We start from the raw sequence: 27,804 nt of genomic DNA, 5'->3' as shown, positions 1-27,804 counted from the left end.
TGACACTGAATTTTTATCCTCCAAATTTCCCTGCAAAAATATTCACCTGCAAAAATTCACCTGAAAAAAATTCACCTGAAAAAAATTCACCTGCAAAAATTCACCTGAAAAAAATTCACCTGCAAAAATTCACCTGCAAAAGTGATGAACTTTAATGACCCAAGCCAGAGCAATCAGCACCAGATCGAGTCGAGTGGCTCTCAGCCAATTAAATTACGCTGTTTGATCACATGACACCGTTAGCCAGCAGTGTGTCTCCTAAAAGAGAGCTGTTTAAAGGTGAGTGATTAAGTTTTTCTCCTAAATAGAGATCATTACAGAACGCCTAGTCCTACTTAAAATCCCATTTATTATTATTATTTTTTTTATCATCTACTCGAACTAAGGAAAACGTTTGACTAACTCAAAGACAATTTCCACGCCTCCCCTGCCTGACTGCAGAGGCAGTTTTGAATTTAGGAGCGCCAAGATGGCAGCGGCAAACCCTGGCGGCTCTCCGGTGAGTATATATATATTTTTTTATCTTCAAGTTTGTCTTTTGAAACCTTAATTTTATTTAAATCCGTTGCTCACGTATAAAGTACACAGACGGGGTCTTTGCTCAACTCGTCTGAGGCGTGTCTCACTAAGCGCTACATGCTAGCATCCTGCTAACCGAGCTACCCTTTACATGCTGTGCTTTAGAAAATAGGATACTCGTTAAAAAAAATACTCCGCAGATATTGATAGATAGACGAACACTGCAAATATAATGTTGGAAACGAGAACGGCCTTTAGTGAAGGGGTAAAATACACCATGAATAAAGCCATAGAGTGAATGGCTGCCATGGTTGCAGAACAGCCTGATTTAATGACAAGAATGGGGAAGAGTGAGGTGAAGTGAACCACAGCCACAAAACACGGTCAGACAAGGCGGCAAAAGGGCAGTGATCTGTCCGTCAGTATGAAGTTGGTGTCTGCTTTGGTGAACAAAAACTCCAGACTGGTAGCAGGAAGATGGGAGACTCGTGTTTCACTGGAATAGTGGTGAATTAAAACATCCTTTGTTGGGGACATTTCGGTGTAAATGCATCCATACAGGCAAGACAGAGGCAGACCAGACAGTGAAGAAAACAAGGCAAACATTAGAAATATAAAAACGGAAATATAGGATGAGTCGGGGATGAGTTCCTGCCCCAAGTGGAGGAGTTCAAGTATCTCGGGGTCTTGTTCGCGAGTGATGGGAGAAGGGAACCGGAGATCGACAGACGGATTGGGGCTGCAGCTGCAGTAATGCGGACGCTGCACCGGTCCGTCGTGGTGAAGAGGGAGCTGAGTGTAAAAGCGAAGCTCTCAATTTACCGGTCGATCTACGTCCCTACCCTCACCTATGGCCTTTACATGACTAACGTCCCCTCTTCTCCCTACCTCACATTAGCCCCCATCTTTCTTCCAGGTGGAAAAGACCCGTCACCTTCTGGGAGTGGCGGCTCCCGTGGGAACAGCTCCCACCACCAAGTCCCTGAGTGAGTCTCTGTCCCCCAGCGTGAGCTCCAGCACTCTGTCCACATCCACCTCCGTCTCCTCGCAGATCTCCAGCACCACCTTTGAAAGCGTGAGAAGGAGCTGGCCACCAAGGTGAGAAAAACATGGGCTTAGTGGGCGTTCTTGTTGCTGCCTTCTTCCTTCTCTGCTCGGTCTTGTTCCTGTTGTGTTGTAGTGCCTGCGCCTTCTGACACACACCTTCAATACTGAATACAACCAGCTGGTGAACAGCATCAGTGACTGCAAGGTGAGAAATAATACAAAGAAATTAAAAAATAGCCTTTCTGTGTCACATCAGGGAGTTCCTATATTGACGTCTACCTCATCCTGCTGTTGTTTCACTTCAGCTTTCTCTCATCTCACCGATCGGACGTGATCCATCCGTGACGAGCTTCAGCAGTGCCACCCTCACCCCTTCCTCTACCTGCCCCTCTCTCGGACTCCCGCTGTGGCTCCATGGGCCAGAAGTAAACATATTTTTAGGAACATTGACCTCGATCTGCAAACGGTTATTGACAGGTTATCCATTTGATTCTAACTTGGTGTGATTTGTGTTAAAGGACCCCTGAGAACAGCTCACGTGCCTCCAGTCCCTCCTGCTCAGACTGTGAAAACTTCCCGATGGTTCCCACTCTGGAGACCTCCTACCTTGCGCGGGCTGCAAAGAACGAGTTCCTGAACTTGGTGCCTGATATTGAAGAAATGCGACCAGGGTGAGTAATGCCATATTAACCCAAATACTGTCACTATGACATGTGTCTCACAGACCAAATGTAAGTCGACACTCATGTTCTCTAGTTCAAGCAGAAATGATGTGGATCGATTCAAATTCCTGAGCCTGGATGATTTCAGCTGGAAACAAACCAACTCTGCTTCTTCCTCAGATAATTCAATTCAATTTTATTTATATAGCGCCAAATCACAACAAAAGTCGCCTCAAGGCGCTTCATAGATACAGAGAAAAACCCAACAATCATATGACCCCCTATGAGCAAGCACTTTGGCGACAGTGGGAAGTAAAAACTCCCTTTTAACAGGAAGAAACCTCCAGCAGAACCAGGCTCAGGGAGGGGCGGGACCATCTTCTGCGACCGGTTGGGGTGAGAGAAGGAAGACAGGATAAAGACATGCTGTGGAAGAGAGACAGAGGTTAATAACAGATATGATTCAATGCAGAGAGGTCTATTAATACATAGTGAGTGACTGGAAAGGAAAAACTCAATGCATCATGGGAATCCCCGGCAGCCTACGTCTATTGCAGCATAACTAAGGGAGGATTCAGGGTCACCTGGTCCAGCCCTAACTATATGCTTTAGCAAAAAGGAAAGTTTTAAGCCTAATCTTAAAAGTAGAGATAGTGTCTGTCTCCTGAATCCAAACTGGAAGCTGGTTCCACAGAAGAGGGGCCTGAAAACTGAAGGCTCTCCCTCCCATTCTACTTTTAAATACTCTAGGAACAACAAGTAGGCCTGCAGAGCGAGAGCGAAGTGCTCTAATAGGGTGATATGGTACTACAAGGTCATTAAGATAAGATGGGGCCTGATTATTTAAGACCTTGTATGTGAGGAGCAGGATTCTGAATTCAATTCTGGATTTAACAGGAGAAATCTGCTCTCTCTTTCTAGTCCATGTCAGCACTCTTGCTGCAGCATTTTGGATTAGCTGAAGGCTTTTCAGTGAGTTTTTTGGACATCCTGATAATAATGAATTACAGTCGTCCAGCCTGGAAGTAATAAATGGTAAATGCCCTGTATTTATATAGCGCTTTACTAGTCCCTAAGGACCCCAAAGCGCTTTACATATCCAGTCATCCACCCATTCACACACACATTCACACAATAAATGCATGAACTAGTTTTTCAGCGTCACTCTGAGACAGGATATTTCTAATTTTAGAGATGTTGCGCAAATGGAAGAACGCAGTCTTACATATTTGTTTAATATGTGCGTTGAAGGACATGTCCTGGTCAAAAATGACTCCAAGGTTCCTCACAGCGTTACTGGAGGCCAAGGTAATGCCATCCAGAGTAAGAATCTGGTTAGATACCATATTTCTAAACTTTTCAGGGCCGAGTACAATAACCTCAGTTTGATCTGAATTAAGAAGCAGAAAGTTAGCGGCCATCCAGGTCTTTACGTCTTTAAGACATTCCTGCAGTGTAACTCATTGGTGTGTGTTATCTGGCTTCATGGACAGATAGAGCTGGGTGTCATCTGCATAGCAGTGAAAATTTATGCTATGTCTTCTAATGATGCTGCCTAGGGGAAACATGTATAATGTAAACAGAATTGGTCCTAGCACTGAACCCTGTGGAACTCCATAATTAACCTCAGTGTGTGAAGAGGACTCTCCATTTACATGCACAAATTGGAGTCTATTAGATAGATATGTCACAAACCAAACTGTACACTGGTAAACTGTTACAATAAAAAAGACTTTAATTTTCTTTACTCTTCTTTATTTATGTAACTTTTGTTTTCACTGGCAATTTAGTATTAGGTTAGGACAAAAAACAAATTAGGAAGGTTAAAGACAGAACATTACTAGATTGTGGTTTTAATTAAAATGTAGCCTTTGACAATGCTGAACACATGAGAAGCTACTTTAAGGCATATCACCCAATTTGTAATATTGCTAAACATTTCTTAAGGCAGACGAGTCATGCTGGCTGGGTCAGTGTCATTTTTGTTGTAATTGATGTCTGGTTTGTTCTGTTCCCTAGTGATGGGTAGGGATGGGTACCAGTATCCGGTGTTCTGACATAATCCTTGAAATAGTAATAACACAGTATCCTCAGCAAAGATGAATTAAACAAGTTTTATTTTAATGGAAGTTTACTTCAAGTCTTCAGATTTTTACTGTCTTTTATTTGATTACTTTAAAGTATATGATTACATTAGAGTAATTAAATAAAGACAGTTTTGATGGAGCTCCTGAGCCAGCCCAAGCTCTCTATGAAGACGAGGAAAAACTCCCCTGGGGGGGCCAGACTGACGGGAAGAAACCTCGGGAAAGCCCATTCAAAGAGAGATCCCCTTTCCTGGGATGGCTGGGGGGGGTTACAGGAATTCCAAAACACTGAAATTTAAAGTGGGCCAATTAAAAAAAATTATTTCCTGAAAAAAAGAAAGGTAATTCATACATCACACATAAATGATAACGTCTGAATTGTGTGTGTTTGTGTGTGTGTGTGATAGGCTTATCTCAGCCAAGTGTGATGCTGTAGCTCCTCCAGTGTCGGCCGCGTCTCCGGGACTTTGGTTAAACACGCGTCCAAGAAATCCCGGCAGTCTGGAAAGAAAGGAAAGAGAAAAAACATGAAGATGATAGTTCCAGTGGTCCAAGCCATCAGTCAGTCTTGAAGTGTGACGTTTTCTTACTTTTGGACAGATGTCTTTTGAATTTCAGGCGCTTTTTGAGGAAGCTCGTGGTGTTAAAGTCCCCGGCATGAAGCGCTTCGTACAGAACCACTCCCATTTGCCATACCGTGGTGGGTCCACACCTGTAGCAACTGCGCCCGTACCACTCGGGAGGGGAGTAAATTTCTGTACCTAATAAACAGACACAATTGCAATTTCTTCTAAAACAAAAGGCGAAAATTGTGACATCTGTGAAGAGCAAGAGCAGAATATGTTACCATAGAAGACGCGGTACTGCGACTGCTCCTTAACAAAGCAGCTCAGTCCAAAGTCGATGATACGAACACGCGGTACATCTGAGCCGGTCTCAATTAGAATGTTCTCACTCTTGATGTCCCGGTGAAAGATGTGTTTATCCTCCAGGTGCTTCGCAGCATCAACCAGCTGCTTCAGAATGACCTGGAAATAGAGCAGGGCGATATGACCAAAAATATTTATCACGATATACATTTGAAAAGTTGCGATAACGATATAACTGACGATATAACTGACGATATAACTGACACTAGACAAAATACTTTACAACTCCACAACTTTATTAGTGCAAAAAACCCCATAAATGTATTTTCACTTAAACAAGCAGCTGTTTTTTTTATGTGCATTAAAGTTATATAAAAATGTAACAGTGCAAATGCAAATTCCTCGCTGACAGTTTAACCAAAAGGCATTTCCAGTGGAAATTGGCCGACATATCCTCAGCATAACCATGTAAAATATCCACAAAGCTTAAAAAGAGGTTATACACACACAATACGGTAATATCACGTTGAGGTGCAGTACGTATCACTCCGCGAGGCGCCTGCCTACGATAGCCGTAATGCTCCGACAATCCATCGAGCGGTGCGGCTTTGTAGCTTAGCAAAGTCGCCGTGTACATAAAATCGTTTTGAGGTCAGTAAACACAACCAGAATTCATACATAAGGCACACGGGATTATAAGGGGCACTGTCGAGTTTCAGAAAAATCAAAGGATTGATTTTAAGTGTGCCGTATTTTCCAAACAACACGGTAATAACGACGGCCCGCTAGCATGCGCTACCAAAAATCGTGCTTTGTTGTGTATCTGACGGACGAAAGCTAAACCAGTTCCACACCACTAAAGTTGCAGCATTTTTACAAACCAGTTCTGGTTCATCCGTTTCATTCAACGATCCACTTTTGCTCTTCTCTTTCTGCGTCACCGCCATCTGCGTATGTAAACATAGGTAAAACGCGCATGCGCAGTGCCTATTCTAGCGCGATATTTCATTTTCCTATCGTTGCCCAAAATTACACCGGTATTACCGTGAATGGTATGATATAGCCCAGCCCTACCTGGAAACGATGAAAAAGACAATAATCAATCAATGGGTTAATGTTTCTCTAATACTCTGTGCTTTGATTGAATGATGTACAGTCTAAGACTCTTCTAAGGCAAGTCAACTTGCCTTGGCCTTGTCCTCTGGCAAAAATCCTCCATTTTCTTCTATGTATTTATCCAGGTCCACAGCGGGGACAGGTCTCTCCATCACCAGGATCAGCTCTCTGCCAAAGTCAAACCACTCCAACAGAGACACTGGGGCTGATGTTTCCACTGATCCATCTGCTTCAGCTGCAAGCTTCAGCATGATGGCAACTTCCACTGACACATTCTTCCCGTTATCATCCTGAAATATTTCAACAAAGTGGATGATGAGGCACAGACGTTCCACAGGTGAACGCTGCATGCAATCCACTAATGTAAAAACAATTCAAGTCTTGCACATTTACCTTCACTTTGCAGTACACTTTCCCCTTTGGGATGTGTTTGATGGCCACCTAAAAGACACAGGGCATTGATGAGCATTTCCTCAGTATGACATCATTAAAGGTGTAAAACAGCATACATCTCAGCTTACGATATTATCCCTTATCTGCATTACTGCCTGTCTTACTACCACCATCTGAACACTTACTGGTAAATGATCCTTTATGCGGTAGCCAGAAAACACTGCTCCACAGCCTCCTTCTCCAAGCCGGTGCTCCTCCACGTATCTCGCTTGGAAGTCACCTAAACAGACAAACACAAATTGGGTTTTACTACAGCTGTCACACAAATTACTCTCTGCTGTACCCTAAATGTTCATTTTGCTCTTCACCTGAATATAAAAGCTAAGCTGCTTGCTACTTACGTTTCTGTTCAGCCACTGACTTTTTGGCAATGGTTTTGGTTTTGTCCTGGTCCACGTTCTTTTTCTTAGGTGGGTCCCTGGTGTCTCCCGCAGCTTTCCTTTTGCCAGCCTTTTTGTTTTTACTGCAGCTCTCTGAAATCTCTATGCTGCAGTCTGCAGATGTGGAAAACACCAAAAGCACGTCAGCTTATTAGATAATAGACACAAATATCTCCCAAACACTAATATCTTCAAACTAGCAACCAGATGTACACTTAATCTATCCCTCACTCAACTAATTAGCCTACCTTTACCAGTGTCCAACCAGGAAGATGCCTGCCCCTTGTCACCGCTCACATGCTCAAGAAGTTTACGCTTTTTTGCTGTATTGGTTGTCCCCGCTTCATCTTGTTGGACCTTTCGCTTGACTCCCCCGACCACATGAGCATCTGAGCTGGTGGAAGGACCAGCCTGCTCAGTGACCCTCCTTTTTATGGGGGTCGTTTTTTCAGGACTGGCCTTTCTTTTAGCCATCCTGCTCTTACAATCTATAAACAACAACAACACATTAGTGAAAAAGAGCGCTCGACATCAGGACTAGAAGGATTTTGATGTCATTGAATTTTAAATTAGTATTGCTTACAATATAATAACAAGTTTATCCTTTTGATAAAAAACACACCAAGACGAGTCCATACTAGGTCTACTAAGTCTAGATACTGATGACACTTGTTGCTCTGTTTTCACTGCTCAGTCCAAGAATAAACTTGTCACATTATTTTACCAAAAGACAAAGTGCCCCAGTAACCTTTCTTTGATTAGACATGTTGCACTCAGGTTAGTTTCAATCAAAACCAGGATTTAAATCCTCTAAAAATGAATCATTTTATACACAGAGCCTCAACATTGTTAGAAATGTACATTCTGTTATTTAGGGGATTTTATTTTTTACTTACTTTGATCTCCTGGATCTTTCTTATCTGCCTCAGTCGTAACTTTTCTTGTTTCCTTTTTCATCTTAATTTTTAAAATAGAAAATGTCACCTTAATGAGTGAATAGTCCTTCAAATGTCTGGATGCTTGACTTTTCTAACTAAGCTGTATAAGTCAGTTCTGTAAGTGAGCTTTAAAAGTAAACTCCGGAGTCTATGGCAACACAACATTAGAACCTTGCCTTTTAGTGACAAGGTTAGTGACATCACTAAAAGGCAAGTAGTTTAAAGAAAAACACTCTGGCATTTCATATAATTCAGTAATTTCACATTAAACTTTCTTTCATTATCCTTTCATTATTTGTTTAAAGACTTGATGTGTGGATGCTACTATGAAGACTTCTAGTTGAGCAAACACTAATAAACACTGACTAGTTTATCTGAGATAAAATATAACACTTTTTTATTAAGTCAGTGTTAACTCTGTTTTTTTCTGTTAGGATCATTCAATAGTATCAGAAGAGAAAAGAAAAGTATGTTTTGTTTTGTTTTTTTTTCTTCAAGATCTGTTCACATGTACTTAGCAAGAGTGAGTACACAGCGTTAAAAAATGGTACTTAGTGTAGTGAGGAAGGCGAAAAGCAAAGAGAGCATATGAAGGTAATATTGAAGAAGGCGCAGTTTTGAAGTGGTGAAAGGCAAAGGCATGAGTGCAAGCGTAATAAAAGGTAATAGGAGAGATGTCGAGCAGGCGGAGGACTTGGCTGGAGCAGGAAAAGGCAAAAGGGGAAACGCGAGTGCACGTCTGAAACTTCTTCACTGTCAGTGAATCCTAATTCTTAAGACTAACTAAGAAGAATAAATCTATGTATGAATGTCGTTTTGAGCACATCTCCTCTTTCTACTGATCAATTCTTCCACCTAGTGGATAGATGATAGTATTGCAGCTTGTCTCGTCACCTGTTGTGTGTTTTGTGTGCTCCAGAACCTGCGTCCTGTTGGAGTACTGTACGTAAAACACACAAACACTGGAGTGAACACAGCTGCTGAACATCTCTATATTCATAACTTCTTCCTGTTATCTCATATCTGTCTCCCTTCATCTGTGTAGGAACGGTGTACAGATGTATGAGTATGTCACTCCTGCTCCTCCACCTAACACCTCCACTCCAAAGTAAGTTTGCTCTGCTGCTTTGGTTCACTGATCTGCAAGTATCTGTCATTTGTTTGCAGATGTCTGCAGGAATTATTGTAATGATCCATTAATGGTGCCTGATTTCATTCAGTTTTACAGCTTGTCTCGTGTTTTTGAACTGCTTCCCTCACAGTTGTACACAGTGCTAACATGTGCTCTTACTCTGTGTTTTATTCCTGAAGAAAAAGAAAGTGCCCAGCCCAGCAGGATGAAGATGGGCCATACGTCAAGAAGCCACCAAATGCCTTCATGCTCTATCTCAAAGAGCAGAGGCCAAAGGTCATTGCTGAACTCAACATCCCTGGAAGTGCAGCCGTAAATGCAGTGGTGGGACAGAGAGTAAGTGTGTAACTCTGCATACATTTATGCATCTGTTAATGTTGTCTGCTCATGTTTTTGCATGTGTCCCAGCTGTCCTGTAGTTATGTGTAGTAGCAGTGCTCACAGTGTGTTCTTATGATCTTCTGTCCACAGTGGAAGTCGCTTTCAAACGACCAGAAGCCAGATATTTCAAGCAGGCTGAAACAGAAAGACAGAATCATGCCAAAGAGCATCCAGCCTGGTCGACCAAAGAAAACTATGTATGTCCAACAATAATTTCATTATAGACGATTGGACCGATTTCAATTGAATTAAACTGTTACTCCTGTTATTTCAACATCTGTCTTTGTGTAAATAAATGAAAAAACAAACAAAAGATGCTTCTGTCATAAGTTACAGCAGGATGAAACAACCTTCATGTAGTTCTTGTTTTTAACACTGCAAACCTTCTTTAGTTCTTTTGTTTCCTTTCATATTCAGCACACATCTGTCAGTGTCCACTAACTGTCAGGGAAAAGCCAGATAAAAACACTGTGGGGTCTTTTGGGACACGTGCTCGTTGGGTTTACTCATAGATATCAGAAATGATCTGTTCTGTATTCAAAGGATACACGAAGGACGTTTGTATTAAATGCAATATAGCGACTGATCATATGCTGCTTTCTTTGGGGGCTTTTCACCACCATGTTACACAAATCCAGTTTCTAACTGAAAAGAAAATCCTTCACCATTTTCTAATCAAATTCCCTGGTTTCCCATGTCAGAGATGTCATGGCTGAAAGGATCATCGCATATTGAGCTCAAAGCTAAACTCTTGTGTAGGGCCTCTTTCCATGTTGTACCATTCATTTTAAAAAGTCCTGGTAACAAGAGACAGAGGTGACTTGATGTATTACAGTTACTTCCCAATTTACAGAAATGATGTGACTTCTGACATTTTCCTAGCAGGAAATGTGCTACTGTGGGACACTGAAAGAATAAACAGCAAGGCACGTTTTGTTTTAATAACTTTTCTTTACTTCATTTGTATGAACTAGGTTTACCTTACAAAATCTTATACTGTATATAATGTTTTATGTTTAATTCATGTCAATGTCAGCTCGTGTTTACTCGGGTGAGCAGTACCGGCCCACAAAGAGAATGCTCTTGGTGGGTTTATGTCGGATGAAGAAGATGAAGGGATGGTCGGCAACAAACTCAGCGGGAATCGTTATAGAGCGGACTTCCATGTCAACCCCAGTGGCAGCAGCAGCCTCAGTTCCTTCTTCATTTACATCCACGAAAGCCTTGTGGACAACTTTGGACACTATCAGGTCATTTGCTGGAGACATTCCTAGTAGATGAAGAGCCCAGAAATCAGTTGTGTTTTATTCTTTACCAGATGATGTTTTGCAGTTTTTGTGCTCTCAATATAACTGTATAATTGATTCAGTGTGTCTCATTGGTGCAATATTTCTCACCAGAGAAGTCTCTCTTGTAGATGTCAAAAGCGTTCTCCATTCCCATGTTGGTCAGGATTTTCTCCAAGTCATACTTCTCCTCCATCTTAAATCGAGGGAGCTTGACATCAACCTCGTTGGGGCTCATCATGTCTGGGCGAGTCCAGTCCACAAAGTTCTGATAGGTCAGCTCCTTCTCCAGCTGTGTGGATACAGTGTCACTAGCTTGTCTGATTGAAACTGGACATTAAAGTACTGGTAAGTGCATCTTACCTTTTCCAAGCCTGTGGTATCATCTTCTATGTCATTAGGCAGGAATATGAGCATGCTGAGGTCATTTCCTTTATACGGCATCTCAAGAATCTGTCCAGAAACATTGTTTTTATTTATTACTCCATCAAAGATGATCTGACTTCCTAATCTAGAAATTTAGGCTGATATTTGTAAAAGACAAGTTTTAGATCATGCTGGTGAAATCCTGTAATAAGCTGAAAGTGATGGATGTTACCTTGCAGTTGGCCTCAGGAATGGTCGCAAAAGGAAATTTACTTTTCTGCTGCATCATCTTCACCGGCTTAGTGTCGTTCTGAAAAATAGGGGAGACAAGAGAAATGTTTTTTGTGTTTAGTCTCAAAATGATCTCAAAAAGTTCTGTCATGGTTTTATTCCAGCCATTGAGTGGATTTGGATGTAGAGCACACGTCACAACACAACTTGTTCTTGTTAGCCGAAGTTTGTGATGTGCTGTTGTTTGAGATTTATTTGAGAACTTATTGGATATTACATGAATAATAAACTGCATTGCATAACTGCATAAAGTTGGAAAGTGATCGTCCTAAAAGCACGATTTTATCCCCTCAGAGCTCCAGGCTTTATGTTCTCATTCAGCAAAGTCCACAGCTCGTTTGTAGTATGACAGATCAAAGTATAACTGCACCATCCTATGCTGCCTTTCTGCACTGTTACCTTGTTCAGTCGAAACTGCACATCAGCAGTCTTCTCCTCCTTAAACTGCGTGTTCCAGCTGCCCTTGAAGTAAATGGCATTCACGAGAACCAGCTTCGTCAGGCTACCCACTGCATCCTGGCTTAGCAAGTCCTTGATTTTATCTGGTAAAAAGAATTTATGAAAACTATTAACTATTACCAAAGATGCACTAGTTACTGTACAACATCTTCAGCTATAAAATCAGAAAACAGGGCAACAGCAAGATGGTTTTTATTTTAAAAAAAGGGGAAAAAGCTTTATGATCAGTATAACAGGGAACAAAAAACAAAAATTCAAGCGTAGGCTTGAAGCCACTGAGGTGGTTGTTAGCGGGGGTGACGCGATGCTTCTGGTATGCATGAATTAATTAAACAGTCCAATAACTCCAGCAGTACTTATCTTGTCCTTTTTGGTCTTTGTTCCAAACATTTTAAGATAAAAGCGCAGCGGTCACAAATGTTTTGCCTTCTTATGATTAACAACACACCTGACGCTGATTACGTGCGTCCACCTTAAATACCTTACATAAACCTACCATACAGAAACTTAAAAAGGTGGAATCCTCAGTGGTGCTTGGTGCCACACCCTCAGGGACTTTAATGTTATATAAAAACACTGACAGCTCAATATCTGCCTCAGTCACTCTCCCTGATCCAGCTGAGTCACCAATAGGAAAAATCTGCTTTTCACAGGAACTTGGTAACAGCAATAAGAGAATACGTAGTTTATTCCAAGAAGATATCGTCTCTCTCCCATATATAACATCTTATTGGAACCGATATGTTCCAGATATCAAGTGGAAGACAGTCTGGATGGTCCCCCATAAATATTTGATTGTAAATAAGGTGAAAGAAGTCTCATTTAAAATTCTACATAAATGTTATCCAGCCAGTCACTACATGGTCAAATGTAAAAGGGACATAAATACTAATTGTACTTTCTGTGGGGATCATCCAGAAACTGTGACACATCTTTTTTGGTACTGTTCTTTTACACAGAGATTCTGGAAGGAATTTAGCAGGTTTGTTATTGTCCATATTTTAAGGGAGTTTTCTTTACGATGGGAAAATGTTTTATTCTGTTTGTTTAAGTTCCCCAAGAAGTATGAGAAATGTTTTTTATGATGAATTTGTTCATACTTTTAGCTACATTTTTTATCCATAAATGTAAGTTTACTAACAAAACACCATATTTCTGTCATTATTTTAAGGATGTGGAAATGTACATACAATCAATATCAGACTCCACCAACACAAAGGCTCTCAAAACAATACATGTATGTGTATTCTTATAATTGTTACCTTTTTCTTTTACTCTTGGCTTTTTGTGTTCATGTTCTGTTGTTTTGTATACTTCATCTGTTCGTATGTTGTATACTCATTGTTTGTTAAATAAAGTTTAAAAAAAAAAGAAAAAACTTAAAAAGGTTACCTCTAGCGGCAACATGAGGTATCAACCCAAAAATGGCTCCTACAAAAATAATGGGATTAAGATTGTCTCATTTCCAGCAGGTGGCACCACAGTCCTATAACCCTCATAGAAAGTCCTTGTATCCTATTATTATAGATGGTAGATTTATAAATGGCCTGTATTTGTATCGCGCTTTTATAAAAACAATGAATGAATTTCCTGCTGCACTTAAGATAATATAAAGATATAGAATCAATAGCAGCCAATCCTAAATGGGCCTGAAAAATAAAAATATGTTAAAGACACAAGTGATCAAAGTAGAAGTACCCATCACATAATATAATAAGAATAGAAGAATTGGCCTGCTATTTACAGCAACATACTGCTGTGATGGTTTTATTAATAGCATGAAACCAAACAGTAAAACCCAGAGATAGTGCTGCTTAATACTGAATAGAAATTAGACTGGAAGAACTGGAAACAGAAAATAATGTGGACGGTGGACAATCCGGTAATAATGTCTCAACTGAACACAACACAACTGATCCCCAAGGATTTACAGTGGAGATCATTTAAAGTTACATTATGCTTACCTTGTGTCTGCTTCTCCACCCAGCTGTTGATGTGGACCCTGGCCTCCTCTGCATTTCCTTTGAAGTCCACAGACTCGAGCTCAGCGTTGTAATGCTTTTTGGTGCCTTTTAAAAATTCCTGGAATTGTGAAAATAAGTCACTCGAAACAGATTCAACAAACTACGGAGACTTCAATCAAGTTCAGTCACTGTGTTAAAACATTTTCAGTCCTTTGGATGCAGTTGAAGCTTGAACTAACCAGTCAGCCTTTGTCTAATAAAAGATTAAAGCAAATAGCTTGTTGGATGCCAATTTAAGTAGCCAGCATAGAAAAATACACAGATTGTGGGTAAGCTGGTTTGTAACGTTTCGGTTCAGATGGCAGCAGTTTTTGCTGACAAATGTAAGTTTTAGTATTTCTAAGTATTAATAAATTATTGTTTTACTTCTTTATATATTTCTTTATACTATTTGCAAATATTTTAAAAGTTTAATCTGCTGTGATGACTGGAACACAAAGGAGAGAAATGGTGCCTTGTCTCTTGTTATGAACTGTAAATAGCTAAGTGCTTAGAGCAGCTGGTCCTAGCACACTTCAAATCCTGTCTCCCCCCCACCCTGGACCCCCACCAATTTGCATACCGCCAGAACAGGAGCACAGAGGATGCAGTCTCCATCGCACTGCACTCTGTCCTCTCACACCTGGACAACAACAACACCTACGCCAGAATGCTGTTTATAGACTTCAGTTCAGCATTCAATACAATCCACCCCTCACAACTCATCAGGAAACTGACAGACCTGGGCATCAGTTCCCTCATCTGCAAATGGTTACTGGACTTCCTGACCAACCGCCCCCAACATGTCCGGCTGGATAACCACTGCTCATCTACCATCACAATGAACACCGGTGTACCACAAGGCTGTGTGATGAGCCCTTTCCTCTACTCCCTCTTCACCCACGACTGCAGACCTGCTGATGGTTCCAACACCATCATTAAGTTTGCAGATGACACCACGGTGATTGGCCTCATCAGTGACAACGATGAGGCCGCCTACAGGGAGGAGGTGGATCGTCTGGCTGAGTGGTGCGACACAAACAACCTGCTGCTTAACACCGAGAAGACCAAGGAGCTCATCGTGGACTACAGGAGGAATGCTGACCCACATCCACCCATCCACATTAAGGGGACGGCTGTGGAGCGTGTGAGCAGCTTCAAGTTCCTGGGAGTCCACATCTCCGAGGATCTCACCTGGATGACCAACTGCTCCAAGCTGGTCAAGAAGGCTCACCAGCGCCTCTTCTTCTTGAGGACTCTGAGGAAGAACCACCTGTCCTCAGACATCCTGGTGAACTTCTATCGCTGCACCATCGAGAGCATCCTGACCAACTGTATAACAGTCTGGTACGGGAACTGCTCTGCCTCGGACCGGAAGGCGTTGCAGAGGGTCGTGAAAACTGCCCAGCGCATCGCCGGAGCACCACTTCCTGCCATAAAGGACATCTACAGGAAGCGGTGTCTGAAAAGGGCTGGGAAAATCATCAAAGACCCCAGTCACCCATCACATGGACTCTTCACCCTCCTGCCCTCTGGGAGGCGCCACAGGAGCCTCCGGACTAAGACCACCAGGTACCGGAACAGCTACTTCCCCACAGCTGTCAGACTCCTGAACTCTGCCTCCTGACATCTGACCCACGTTAAACTCATGGACTGAACATACACACACACACACAATGGACAACTGTACCCTCAAACACACAATAATAACATGGAGTGAACCACCACTCACAACCACTAGCACTTTATATAGCCCCTGTAGAAACTATCTACACCCTCACTTATCTTAACTGAACTACTGTATAGCTCTGTGTAAATAATCATTCTGTACATTCAATAATCTTTAATCCTACAACTGTTTACAACTTGCATAGTTGCCGGGGATTCCCATGATGCATTGAGTTTTTCCTTTCCAGTCACCTTTCTCACTCACTATGCATTAATAGACCTCTCTGCATTGAATCATATCTGTTATTAACCTCTGTCTCTCTTCCACAGCATGTCTTTATCCTGTTTTCCTTCTCTCACCCCAACTGGTCGCAGCAGATGGTCCCGCCCCTCCCTGAGCCTGGTTCTGCTGGAGGTTTCTTCCTGTTAAAAGGGAGTTTTTCCTTCCCACTGTCGCCAAAGTGCTTGCTCATAGGGGGTCATATGATTGTTGGGTTTTTCTCTGTATCTATGAAGCGCCTTGAGGTGACTTTTGTTGTGATTTGGCGCTATATAAATAAAATTGAATTGAATTGAATTATCTGAAGAAGAAGCAGAGTTGGTTTGTTTCCAGCTGAAATCATCCAGGCTCAGGAATTTGAATCGATCCACATCATTTCTGCTTGAACTAGAGAACATGAGTGTCGACTTACATTTGGTCTGTGAGACACATGTCATAGTGACAGTATTTGGGTTAATATGGCATTACTCACCCTGGTCGCATTTCTTCAATATCAGGCACCAAGTTCAGGAACTCGTTCTTTTGCAGCCCGCGCAAGGTAGGAGGTCTCCAGAGTGGGAACCATCGGGAAGTTTTCACAGTCTGAGCAGGAGGGACTGGAGGCACGTGAGCTGTTCTCAGGGGTCCTTTAACACAAATCACACCAAGTTAGAATCAAATAGATAACCTGTCAATAACCGTTTGCAGATCGAGGTCAATGTTCCTAAAAATATGTTTACTTCTGGCCCATGGAGCCACAGCGCGAGTCCGAGAGAGAGGGGCAGGTAGAGGAAGGGGTGAGGGTGGCACTGCTGAAGCTCGTCACGGATGGATCACGTCCGATCGGTGAGATGAGAGAAAGCTGAAGTGAAACAACAGCAGGATGAGGTAGACGTCAATATAGGAACTCCCTGATGTGACACAGAAAGGCTATTTTTTAATTTCTTTGTATTATTTCTCACCTTGCAGTCACTGATGCTGTTCACCAGCATCAGTGACTGTATTGAAGGTGTGTGTCAGAAGGCGCAGGCACTACAACACAACAGGAACAAGACCGATCAGCTCCGAGCAGAGAAGGAAGAAGGCAGCAACAAGAACGCCCACTAAGCCCACGTTTTTCTCACCTTGGTGGCCAGCTCCTTCTCACGCTTTCAAAGGTGGTGCTGGAGATCTGCGAGGAGGCGGAGGTGGATGTGGACAGAGTGCCGGAGCTCACGCTGGGGGACAGAGACTCACTTAGGGACTTGGTGGTGGGAGCTGTTCCCACGGGAGCCGCCTCTCCCAGAAGGTGACGGGTCTTTTCCACCTGGACGAAAGATGGGGGCGAATGTGAGGTGGAGAGAAGAGGGGACGTTAGTCATGTAAAGTCTGTACTCTAAGAAAAAACTTTTTAGAATAGCACTTTGGTCTTTGAGCTGAAAAGTCATTTTTCCCTCAATGATATTAAACAGATTTATTTCTTTATGAATCTTTTAAGGCCCCACCTCCTGCAGCTGCTCCATCTTCTCCAGCTTCCACTGGTGCTCTAGGATGAGGCTATCTCCTCTGGGCCTCCAGCCGGCCAGGTTCTCCTCTCCACGCACATAAGCCACTGATGTGTCCAGGACCTTCCTCCTCCTCCTCTGCATCCCTGCTCAGGACATGAGCCCTCATTAGGATGAAGCTCTCCACAGAATTATGATAAAACAGCTGCCGTTCTTTAAACATGTTTCATGGCCGCTCACCTGGGCTTCCAGTGTCAGACATCTTACACAAGCTCAGCTCGTAGATCCCAGTCACTCGGTTGTTATAATGAAGCAGAAGTTTTGAACAAGGAAACTTTGTAACGAAATGCCAACGACCGCCTGTCTGTTTTCAGGGCTGTATTTGAAGCCATGCTCCAATCAGGCAAAGTTTTAAGTGTTGCACATTTCGATGGGTTTCTTTCAGCTGACATAGTTTCCATTTGGGTCATGTGGTGTTAGATACCCCAGCGTGTGGTCATAGGGTGAAGAGCCCGGACGATTAGTGGGATTTTAGGTGTGGTGTAAAAATGACGCTGCAACTTTAAAAACGTTGTTGCTTTAAGGATTAACGTACAACCATACTTGGGCTGAGTTTGACACTGGTTCTCTTCAGTAATTAAAATAGCTTTAACACATGATAAGATCAAATGTCAGCTACACTGTGACAGTCGAGGGGCCACACTCAGATATATTTATTCGCTTGTTCTCTTTGTGTGATAAGAGTTTCCATCTGAATTTAACCCCTGTGTGGGGCTGATCTTTCATTTCATTTTATTTCAAGCTCAGATTCTTTGCCTTTGGCACATTTTCTGTGACGAGACTTCAAACCATTCCCACCGTCCTTATTAATCAACATGGTGAAGTGATTCTTCGCAAGGTGATGGGATAGGAAGAGTTTCAGAAAATGAGGCCTTTTGTCTTTATTGGAGAGGTCAGTGCAGACAGGACGGATGGGGGGAAGGCGAGGGGGGAATGACACAGGAAACGGTGTTGGTCAGACCCAAAGACAGGCGTGGGCAGTGAGGACTCTCACCTTCAGACTCACTGTCTAATCAGTCTGACAGTGAGTCTGAAGACAGAGCAACCCAACACACGTTACTATGTTCATCATCATCATCATTGTTTATTTATATAGCACTTTAAAAACACACAAGGCTGACCAAACTGCTGAACAATAGAAACATAATAGATACCATAAGAATAATAAATATAGCGAAAAACAATAAAATACAAGTCAGTCAACCACTGAGTCAAAAGCCAGTGAATAAAAATGCGTTTTCAATCTGGATTTAAAAACCAGCACTGATGTCGATTGCCTAATGTGAAGAGGAAGATTATTCCAAAGCTTAGGAGCCACGATAGAGAACGCTCGGTCTCCTCTCAGTTTCAGCCGTGATTTGGGGACTGAGAGCAACAGCTGCTCAGCTGACCGGAGCGAACGAGTGGGGACATAGGGCTTCAGCAGGTGCCAGACCATTTAAAGATTTAAAAACCAATAAAAGAACTTGAAAATGAATCCTAAATTCAATTGGAAGCCAGTGCAGGGAGGCCAAGAGTGATGTTATCACTAAGCAGGACATTAAATCAAATTAATGAGACACCAAAACAAGAGCTGGAGCCCAAGACAGCCATGAAGTCACAGTGTACACAAATACACAAGAAACACAGAAACCAGCTGGGTGGATGTGGCTCGGGAACCTTCTGTTACCTTGAACGTCGGTGTTTTGAACGCTGGCTGCTCCAGTCTGCTTGTATTTGTCCAAGATTTCCCCTCATATCTTGGTTATGGTTATTTTTTCTTTTATTAAACTGATCACACTCCTGTTCATGAATAGAAAAAAACCCCATCAGTGTATTTTCACTTAAACAAGCAGCTGTTTTTTTGCATTAAAGTTATATAAAAATGTAACAGTGCAAATTCCTCGCTGACAGTTTAACCAAAAGGCATTTCCAGTGGAAAGTAGCCGACATATCCTCAGCATAACCATGTATAATATCCACAAAACCTGAGAAGGTTGGAGAGAAGGTAGGTGAACTCTGCTGGGATCTGCGTTTAACAAAGTGTCTAAAGACGAAACAAAGAAATCTTTCTGTAAATGTTCAGATGCACAGACTGGACTGAAAAAGAGTGAAAAAGCAGCTAACGTCCAAAAATAAGAAAACTTTGAAAGAACTCCAAAAAAACCTGGAGAACTTTTGCTCAAAAAACAGTTTTGTTTTTTTTAAATTACAAGGCAATCTGACAAAATGTCATCAAATGAGACTCAAGACTTCTGCAGGTCTCTGCCATGACTCAATTTTTTTTTCTTAACGGCAGAAACAATTGTTCCTTTTTTACTTTGTTTCTATTTTCTCTTCTTGTTTTTATCTGTTGAACAACAAACAACATTCATGCTGATTCACATAATATCCTGTCTCTAATCTCTGGGATTTCCTCGTAGCTCTTTGATGCAAAGAACATCCATCAAACGCTCCAGCTTGTGCTCAACATCATCGTGAACGGTGATGGTACTCTGACGAGAAAATACTCAGTCGACCTTTTGGTTGATTTGTTAAAGAACCCCAAAATAGCTGATTACCTAACAAGGTATGCAGATAATTCACAGCTCTTTTCCTGAATAGCTGCTTTAAAACTCTGCTGAAAGCCTTTGTCCATTTCCAGGTATCCCCACTTCTCGGCATGTGTGTCTCAAGTGTTAGGACTGCTGCATTGGAAAGACCCAGACCCTGCAGCCAAGGTGAGAGACGACAAATATGATAACCCACACCAGCTGTGCTTAACTCTGTAAGTTCCCAGTATTCCCTGAAACCATCACGTGTGACACAGTTTACATCAGACGTGATGCAGCTGACGTCAACACTGACCTTCTTGTGGTAACAGAGACTTAAAAAAATAATAATAAAGCAACAAAGTGGGTCGCTCTTTGACAGTAAATTCCAGTGCGGTCCGCTCCAATCTCCTCAGGCGGACTCTCTTCTAGGCTCTCCTGACTGTTCCCTTTACATGCTGATGATGTGTCTTGTAAATCTGGATCCCTTTCCAGCAGGACGCTCCTCTTTTTCAGACAGTACCTCAGCTGCTCTCTCTCCTGACAGTCAGCTGTCCACCTCTGCATGGCCAGTCGAGCCAGCGCCGGCATTTGAGGCAGAGCTCGGAGCAGAGCGGGCAGCCAGGCTGAGCACAGAGCAGAGGTTGAAGGTCGCAAACTGACATCCACGTCTTCCAGAGAGCCCAGACCTCCTGCTGCAAACAGACTGCACCAACCGTTGTCTCCCACCAAGCTGTTGTAGGACAGATCCAGTGCACGGAGTGAGGAGAGACAGCCCCGTCTGCACACGGCAGCTGCACAGAGGAAGAGGACCCATTGATAACTGATCACTTTATGCCTGTTCACTTTACTGTTTTGTTCACAATGTTTCTGATGGAGACAAAAATAACACCGAATAGTTTCATTGTTTTGTTTTATACGACAGCTACAGATGCTGGCAGCATGAAATAAATGAAAGAAATATCAATTTCCTTCAGGCTTTACTTGTCTTAATATACATTTATGCAGCCTAATGATCCACTACAGACCAAAAAAGAAAAAGTATAATGTCATTGTGTGTTAGTTACCCAGATGTTGCATGTCATCAGTGGTGAGCTCGCAGCTGCAAAGACGGAGCTCGCTGACGACTGATGGCTGCAGAGCATCCAGCAGGAGCGCCAAGTGACCGCCAACCACTTTACACCAGGAAATATCCACCGTGCGCAGATAGGACACCGCCAGGGCTGATGCATAAACACAAAGTTTTCACCATTTCAGGTTAGAGGGTGGAAGAGGTATTCAGGGAGAATGACTTGAAGGAAAACTTCTATAAATAAACAAGTGTGTGTGTGTGTGTGTGTGTGTGTGTGTGTGTGTGTGTTACCCAGAGCAGTGAAGGACTCGTTGCTCATGTAGCAGCTGTTGAATGGCAGCCGCCTCATTTGTGTCGCAGGGAGGGCGGAGACCAGCAGGTGGACCACACCTCCCACTTCCTTATTGGATGACACATCAAGCTCGGTCAGTGCAGTGAGAGAGGGCAGCACCTGGACTGAAAAACAACGAGTCACATGACTGCTGCAGCGAGCATGCGATTAGTGTCCGGCGTGTGAGATTGGTAGCAACTGACTCAGAGCCTCTAGATCATCTCGCGTGAGGCAACACAGGTGGAGGTCGAGTCTCTCCAGGTGTGTGACGTGAGCCAGGTGAAAGGTGAGGCGGCTCAGTCCACCAGCTAGAAGCAGCTTTACAGTATATTAATCAGAACAATGCTGCTCTCTAATGTATCTTGGTAAAGTGCAGAAAAATCTAATGTTTTATATGATACAGTGTGATTTCAGTAACATATCATAATCTACACTGGAATGTTTTTATATATGAGAATCACCATGTTAAGCATTTAACTTATATAGTTGAGCACCTGTTGATGCATACTGCTTGTTGTACGATTTAACAATTAGCATTAATGTGCAAATTTTGACCGTTTTGTGACCTATTGTGATAAAGCAAAGCAAAGGGTTAATCCAGAGCTTCCCAAAGTGTGGGGCCCGCCCCCTAGGGGGGGGCGCAGAGCCATTGCAGGGGGGGCGTGGTATGAAAAGGGAAAAAAAACCAAAAACGCTTGGACACTGCTAGCACAGGGCGCCCACAAAAACGCAAAGCAGGAGATGCAGCAACTTCATTCTAAGCCAAAGACTAGGAAATATGGTGAAGCATATCTTCCCTTTGGCTTCACCTGCACAAGTACCAAGGTAGGTCTCCCCTGCAGAATTGGTTTTCCCTGCGTCAGGAGCACGCGCTGGGCAAAAAAAACAACTGCACGTAAATAATTACACTGTGACGCCTCTGCTTTTCTTGCTTTGTTTGGACCCGGAAAATGCTGGCAAACAGAGTCTGGATTGAACAGTCAGATTTCGCCCATCCCTTTCTTTAAATGTGAAGTGGTGTCGGAATTTCCAAGTAAGAAATGCATTCCTGCCCGTGCACTGCTGGATCTGTTGTGCTGGTTCCGGGTCCATTGTGCAACTGACCCCACCAACATTAATAGGATGCCTACATTAGAGCCTCTTATTTTGTTTGGGTTTCCAGCAATGCGTGAAATTACCAAAATTAGAGAGGGGATAGCCTAACATATGAAGCAGAAAATGACCGCTGTGTAATCCATTAATTTCAAGAAAGTAACTTTATTCTAATTATCACATATTTAAGTGTTAACTGTAAAGGAATACAGTTACTCATATTTTGTATTTTAAATGCATAACGCCGGTACCTGTATTCAGTTACTCCCCGGCACTGCCTATAAGAGATGGGTCGGAGGGGCCACCGGGGCTCTTCTCTGTCTCTGTGTGGCTCTGCTGTCTGTGCTTAAGGCTCTACACTCCAGGGTTTGCTTTGTTTGCTCTGCTATGGGTTTTCTTGCTGTTCTGTGTATGAACTATCTTGCTGTTCATATGTATTAAACTCTGTTCCAAGAATTCTACTGTTTTCCCGAGGATCTTTTTGAGTGAACTGATTTAATTGGATCTTAAAAAAAACTGGATCTCCACATCGTTGGTGGGATAAGGTTATCATATTGGCTTTAAAATTTACAATCCAACACTTTCAGTGTGATTTGTCTTCTGCTTAATTGAAAAGGGACCAACAGTGCCACCTAGAAAACCAGAAAATGTTAAATGAGCAGGTGATTCAAATGCTGTAAGGTGAACCAGAGGCACTGCTTAGAATTTTATTTTATTTTTTTGCCTGTCCCATTTGGTTCTTTTGCCATCAGAATTGTTGTCTGAAGGCCAAGAAAGATGCCATTACATTACAAAAAATACATATATATATATCACACTGATTCTTGAGATAAGGGACAAAACATGTCCGGCAGATAAAACCCAATTTTGTGGTTAAAAATATGCATACAAGTGTTAATACAACTGCCTAAAAGACAAACCAAGGCAATGTTTTTACAACAAAAGCATGATTTTGCATTTTTTATACACATATATTTATTTTAAATGGTACAGTACATTACCAGTACCTTAAAAATCCATTGTCCTGAAGCAGGTGTGATAATATTAAAATACAGAAAAAAATTAAAAGTAATGTAAAATTAAACATCATGGCTCTCGTCACTAAGTATTTAAGTCAATACCTGTGTCCAGAGTTTTTGTCAACACCATCAGATTTTTTTTAAAGTACAAAAAAATCAGGAATTATTGTGGGCGGCTTACACTCTGAGGACCCCTTTACCACTTCCTGTTTGATACACATGCCATGAGGTCACTGCTGTGATAACTTTTTTTATTTTTATTTCATTTATTGCACACCTTTCTGATAAAACTGTGTCACAACCACAGTGCGTCAACACCAAAGTCGATGTAATCAAAAAAATTTTTTGTAAAAAGAGCTTAATTTAGGTAGATTGTAGAGGCCATAAGCAACTGATGAAAAACAAGATGGCTTCTGTCAGAAAAACATGTAATTATGAGAGAAAGTAGGGTATTTTGTCAACACCATCAGATGTCAACACCATCAGGATTTTTGTCTGACGGTGCTGACCCTTTTTCTAATGGTGTTGACAAATGCCACAAAAGTGTCCTATTAATCAATTATATTAAGCTATTTTTATTAATATTTCAGTCATATTACTTCCTGTGTATTTTACTGATATTTCTGCTTTACAGATGTGTCAAATTGTCACAGGTTGCCGGGGCAAGCCGTGTGTGAATTATTAACGGACCCAAGATGCAGACTGTGTAGTTGTGAGCGAGCTTTATTAACAAAAGGTGAAACAAACAGGAGCAAAGTGGACGAAAACCAAAACCTAAGAGTAACCTAAACTGGGAAAAACTAAGCAAAAACAAACCTGAAACCTTGAGACGTGAAACAGAGCTGCGGGGAGATTACACAGAAAAATGGAGGGGAACGACACAGACAAACCAGCAGCTACTACGACAGAAGACACGACTAAAATACACTCAGAGAAACACAGGGAGATCACACACAGGTGGGGGACACAGCTGGGAGTGATTAACGTGAGGAGACCAGGGAGGCAAACTGAAAACACTCACATAAGACGCAGACCTTCACAATAAAACAGGAAACACATACACGTAATGACACAACACACAAACTTAACACTGACTGGGGGACACAGAACATAGGAACATGGGAACATAGGAACATGAAACGTGAAAAAGGAGCGTACAAGAAACCCAGAATAAACAAAACCACAGAATAATAATAAACTAAAACATAAACACAGAGTCACAGACTCCGGACCATGACACAAATCAAATTTGCCTTATCTTGAATCTCATTGTTTATGTATACATTATTAATCCTGTAGGAAAATGCTTAGTCCTCTGCATTTAACCCATTCACTCAGTGATGCAGTGGGCAGCTACCAATCCAGGATAGCCGCTGTTTGTTGGATTTGAACGCCCAACCTTTCGATCATGGGGCATCTACTGAGCTAGCTGTGCCCCGAGAGCTGTTCTTTAAGTGATGATGTATGAATCCTGTTTCTGGGCCTAAACTACTCTGTGTTTATTAAGCCTGTTGTGCTGTTAAAATGTTTTAATGCTTTTTATCGTATTCTATTACATCTGAACAAGCCCCTAAAAACAGCCAGTGATCACTGTCAGCCTAACCATCGGGAACCCTCACGTTAACTTTTATCAAGTGGAAAAAAAGTTAGCATTCATCCTCCAGCTTCACTGTGTTTATATTATGCTAACATAGCTGTGTCGCTAGCGATCATGTAGCACATCACTATATACCAGCTAGCCCAACTTCAGTAACTCTACAGAAGTCACTGCTGTTTAGTTTTCTGTCTTCATTTATGTTGGAAGTGGTAGCAGAGCTGGTATGTTTAGGTGGAAACAAGCAATCTAACTTTAACTCTGTTAAATTTCATATATTCTGTTTTCATGGATGCCTGGATGTTACACCTGGTAGAGCCACACTGATCATTTTATTAAAGATGAAAGAATTTAGACAGTTTGTAACTCTCAGTGATGCCGCAGAGTTCCTTTGGCTTTGGGATCTGCAGCGGAGTTTGGACCTGGAAATGGCTAATGACATCAAACTTAATGGCAGGATAGCATTTCTATTGCTTATTGCATAATTGTGTTGTGAATATTCATCCTTAATCTGTGAAAAAGCATAAGGTTCAGAAAAATTATAGTAATTACAAAATGGTACATTTCAGGCTAAAATAGCAAAGGGGAACCTGTCAGTAGAGGAACGAAAGAGAAGGAACAGGAATGATCGAAAAAGAAGGAGAGAAAAATTAACAGCCAGCCTGAGTTGAAGAAAGAGTTTCTCATAAAGGGAAGGGAAAGATGGAGAAATAGAGTGAAAGAGGGAAAAATAAAGAACACCAGTGATCTGAAAGAAAGAGAAAAAAGGCAAAAGAGAAGGTTTTGGAAGAAAGCACAGAGAGACAAAAGGAGAGAAAGTCCAGCAGGGTCTAAACACACAACCACAGAGAACTTTAGGAATCAAGGAGTAGTAGGCAGCTACTTGCTGGTGAACTATTAAGATGTAGAACCTGAAATGTGCAAAAACAGAATTGTTATGATGTGTCTTGTGATATTACATAAGGTGTTAAGGTTAAATGGTCATTTTGAAAGAAATAATATCTTGTTTTCTACTAGTGCGTCACCACCGTCAGACTTGCGTCACCACCGTTAGCACCTTGTCAACTCCATAATATGGAGTTTTGGTTTATTTTTCTCTTTTGGAGAACCATATAGTTTCCTCCCTCATGATCTTCCAATAAAAATATGTAATTTTCTCAATAAATTTGTAATTTGCATGCTGCTAAATATGAATGTTTCTTATAGAGATTAAATACAAGCTTCTGAAAATATGTATGACTGTAACTTTAATAATAAAAAGCCAAAACAATCTTACTTTTAAATGTGGTATAATTACTTTGAAAACATATGTGCATAAACAATTGAACAGAGAAGCTGCTAATAGTCAAAATAGCTGAAACAACTTAATTTAAAATATAAATTTTTGCATTTCTTTGTGTCTGACGGTGTTGATAAAAACCTTGCACTTCTCCAGCAAAAACTTTGTGTAGCAATTATATGTAAATATGTTTTTGAAAAATCAAAAAATATATTTTAGAAAATTAAAACCTGTTTTGTCCCTAATCTCAGGAATCACTGCTCAATCACCTGGATCACCTGTTGAGAGAAAAAAAAGAGAAAACAAGAAAAAAAGAGAGCAATATAATAAACAAGATCATCACGATAACCTTTGTGAATATAACAGTAAATACTAAATATTGAATATTATTGTGCAGCACGTAGGATCAACAGCGCACAGTGTGCTTTGAGGTAGCAGCCAAAAGAGGTGTACAGGGTGGACCATTTATATGGATACAACGTAATAACATGGGAATGGTTGGTGATATTAAAGTCCTGTTTGTGGCACATTAGTATATGTGAGGGGGCAAACTCCTCAAGATGGGTGGTGACCATGGTGGCCATTTAGAAGTCGGCCATCTTGGATACAACTTTTGTTTTTTCAATAGGAAGAGGGCCATGTGACACATCAAACTTATTGGTAATGTCACAAGAAAAACAATGGTGTGCTTGGTTTCAACGTAACTTTATTCTTTCATGAGTTATTTACAAGTTTCTCTTTGTTCACAGCCATTGACATTTCGAAGAGGTTAACACGTGAGGAGCGGATCGAAATTGTGTTGATATCTGTTGAACGCAGTAACCGGGTCATTGCAGCAGATTTCAATGCAAGACACCCTACGAAACCACCCATCTACCATGCTACAGTTAGCAAACTGCTTGCTAAGTTTCGTGAAACTGGTTCAGTGTTGGATTTGCCAAAATGTGGACGCAAGAAAACTGTTATTAATGAAGAAACATCAGTGGCTGTCCTAGCTTCATTCAGCAAGAGCCCACAGCGTAGCACTCGTCGCATGTCACTGGAGAGTGGCATTAGTCGAACGTCCCTTTGGCGGATATTAGCTACTCACAAATGGCACCCTTACAAACTCCAGCTACTGCAGCATCTCAACAAGGATGACCCAGATCGGTGCACAGAATTTGCAGAATGGGCAAAACAAAAATTGGAACAGGACCCTCAGTTCACGCAGAAGATTTTGTTCAGTGATGAGGCAAACTTTTATGTGAATGGTGAAGTTAACAAACAAAACCACCGCTGACACTAACCCACATTGGATGGATCCCTCCAAGACTGTTGGAACAACAAAAGTGATGGTTTGGTGTGGTATATGGGGTACAACGATAGTGGGTCCATTCTTCAACAATGGAAACCTCAAGGCCACTTGATATTTGAAATTGCTACATGATGATGTGTTTCCCTCTTTATG

At 41.8% G+C, this 27,804-nt stretch overlaps 5 protein-coding genes and 1 long non-coding RNA gene across 8 annotated transcripts; 2 read left to right on the top strand and 4 right to left on the bottom strand.

The window, feature by feature from the left end:
• Positions 1 to 142: 142 nt before the first annotated feature.
• LOC143413551 (uncharacterized) lies at positions 143 to 6,637 on the top strand. 3 transcript variants are annotated; one of them, XM_076876774.1, is made up of 7 exons: positions 143 to 279; positions 442 to 499; positions 1,436 to 1,617; positions 1,700 to 1,771; positions 1,872 to 1,991; positions 2,085 to 2,237; positions 6,426 to 6,637. In XM_076876774.1, exons 2-4 carry the CDS (start codon positions 470 to 472, stop codon positions 1,713 to 1,715), a joined length of 228 nt encoding a protein of 75 aa, XP_076732889.1. In that variant the 5' UTR covers positions 143 to 279; positions 442 to 469; the 3' UTR covers positions 1,716 to 1,771; positions 1,872 to 1,991; positions 2,085 to 2,237; positions 6,426 to 6,637. The 3 variants fall into 3 exon arrangements, with proteins under 3 accessions (XP_076732889.1, XP_076732887.1, XP_076732888.1); XM_076876772.1 differs by having other exon boundaries at positions 147 to 279; positions 387 to 499; XM_076876773.1 differs by lacking the exon at positions 143 to 279 and having other exon boundaries at positions 290 to 499.
• Positions 4,324 to 8,250, bottom strand: LOC143413550 (serine/threonine-protein kinase pim-1-like). Its single transcript, XM_076876771.1, has 9 exons — positions 8,030 to 8,250; positions 7,382 to 7,621; positions 7,095 to 7,247; positions 6,879 to 6,973; positions 6,694 to 6,741; positions 6,372 to 6,590; positions 5,163 to 5,343; positions 4,906 to 5,076; positions 4,324 to 4,816 (listed from the first exon to the last, which is right to left on the bottom strand). Exons 1-9 carry the CDS (start codon positions 8,088 to 8,090, stop codon positions 4,725 to 4,727), a joined length of 1,260 nt encoding a protein of 419 aa, XP_076732886.1. The 5' UTR covers positions 8,091 to 8,250; the 3' UTR covers positions 4,324 to 4,724.
• On the top strand, positions 6,501 to 10,347 carry LOC112436371 (transcription factor 7-like 1-B). The gene is made up of 4 exons (XM_024805888.2): positions 6,501 to 6,637; positions 9,117 to 9,179; positions 9,383 to 9,539; positions 9,675 to 10,347. Exons 2-4 carry the CDS (start codon positions 9,130 to 9,132, stop codon positions 9,795 to 9,797), a joined length of 330 nt encoding a protein of 109 aa, XP_024661656.1. The 5' UTR covers positions 6,501 to 6,637; positions 9,117 to 9,129; the 3' UTR covers positions 9,798 to 10,347.
• Positions 10,348 to 10,515: 168 nt separating this feature from the next.
• LOC112436473 (leukocyte elastase inhibitor-like) lies at positions 10,516 to 16,420 on the bottom strand. Its single transcript, XM_076877025.1, has 8 exons — positions 16,410 to 16,420; positions 16,350 to 16,356; positions 13,951 to 14,068; positions 11,927 to 12,069; positions 11,469 to 11,546; positions 11,234 to 11,323; positions 10,982 to 11,162; positions 10,516 to 10,854 (listed from the first exon to the last, which is right to left on the bottom strand). The coding sequence occupies exons 1-8, from the start codon at positions 16,418 to 16,420 to the stop codon at positions 10,628 to 10,630; spliced, it is 855 nt and encodes a 284-aa protein (XP_076733140.1). The 3' UTR covers positions 10,516 to 10,627.
• On the bottom strand, positions 13,977 to 16,930 carry LOC112436367 (kinesin-like protein KIF1B). Its single transcript, XM_076876775.1, has 4 exons — positions 16,879 to 16,930; positions 16,657 to 16,778; positions 16,410 to 16,563; positions 13,977 to 14,068 (listed from the first exon to the last, which is right to left on the bottom strand). Exons 1-3 carry the CDS (start codon positions 16,906 to 16,908, stop codon positions 16,431 to 16,433), a joined length of 285 nt encoding a protein of 94 aa, XP_076732890.1. The 5' UTR covers positions 16,909 to 16,930; the 3' UTR covers positions 13,977 to 14,068; positions 16,410 to 16,430.
• A 1,590-nt stretch (positions 16,931 to 18,520) lies between these two features.
• On the bottom strand, positions 18,521 to 21,199 carry LOC112436374 (uncharacterized). The gene is made up of 2 exons (XR_013094250.1): positions 21,038 to 21,199; positions 18,521 to 20,764 (listed from the first exon to the last, which is right to left on the bottom strand). It is a non-coding gene; the product is annotated as an uncharacterized LOC112436374 (long non-coding RNA).
• Between the last annotated feature and the right edge of the window lie 6,605 nt (positions 21,200 to 27,804).

This window comes from Maylandia zebra, linkage group LG18 (genome assembly GCF_041146795.1).
Source record: "Maylandia zebra isolate NMK-2024a linkage group LG18, Mzebra_GT3a, whole genome shotgun sequence".
In the NCBI taxonomy this organism is placed as follows: Eukaryota; Metazoa; Chordata; class Actinopteri; order Cichliformes; family Cichlidae; genus Maylandia; species Maylandia zebra.
The sequence above is the reverse complement of the archived record's forward strand: the minus strand, read 5'-3'. Positions and strand labels throughout refer to the sequence as shown.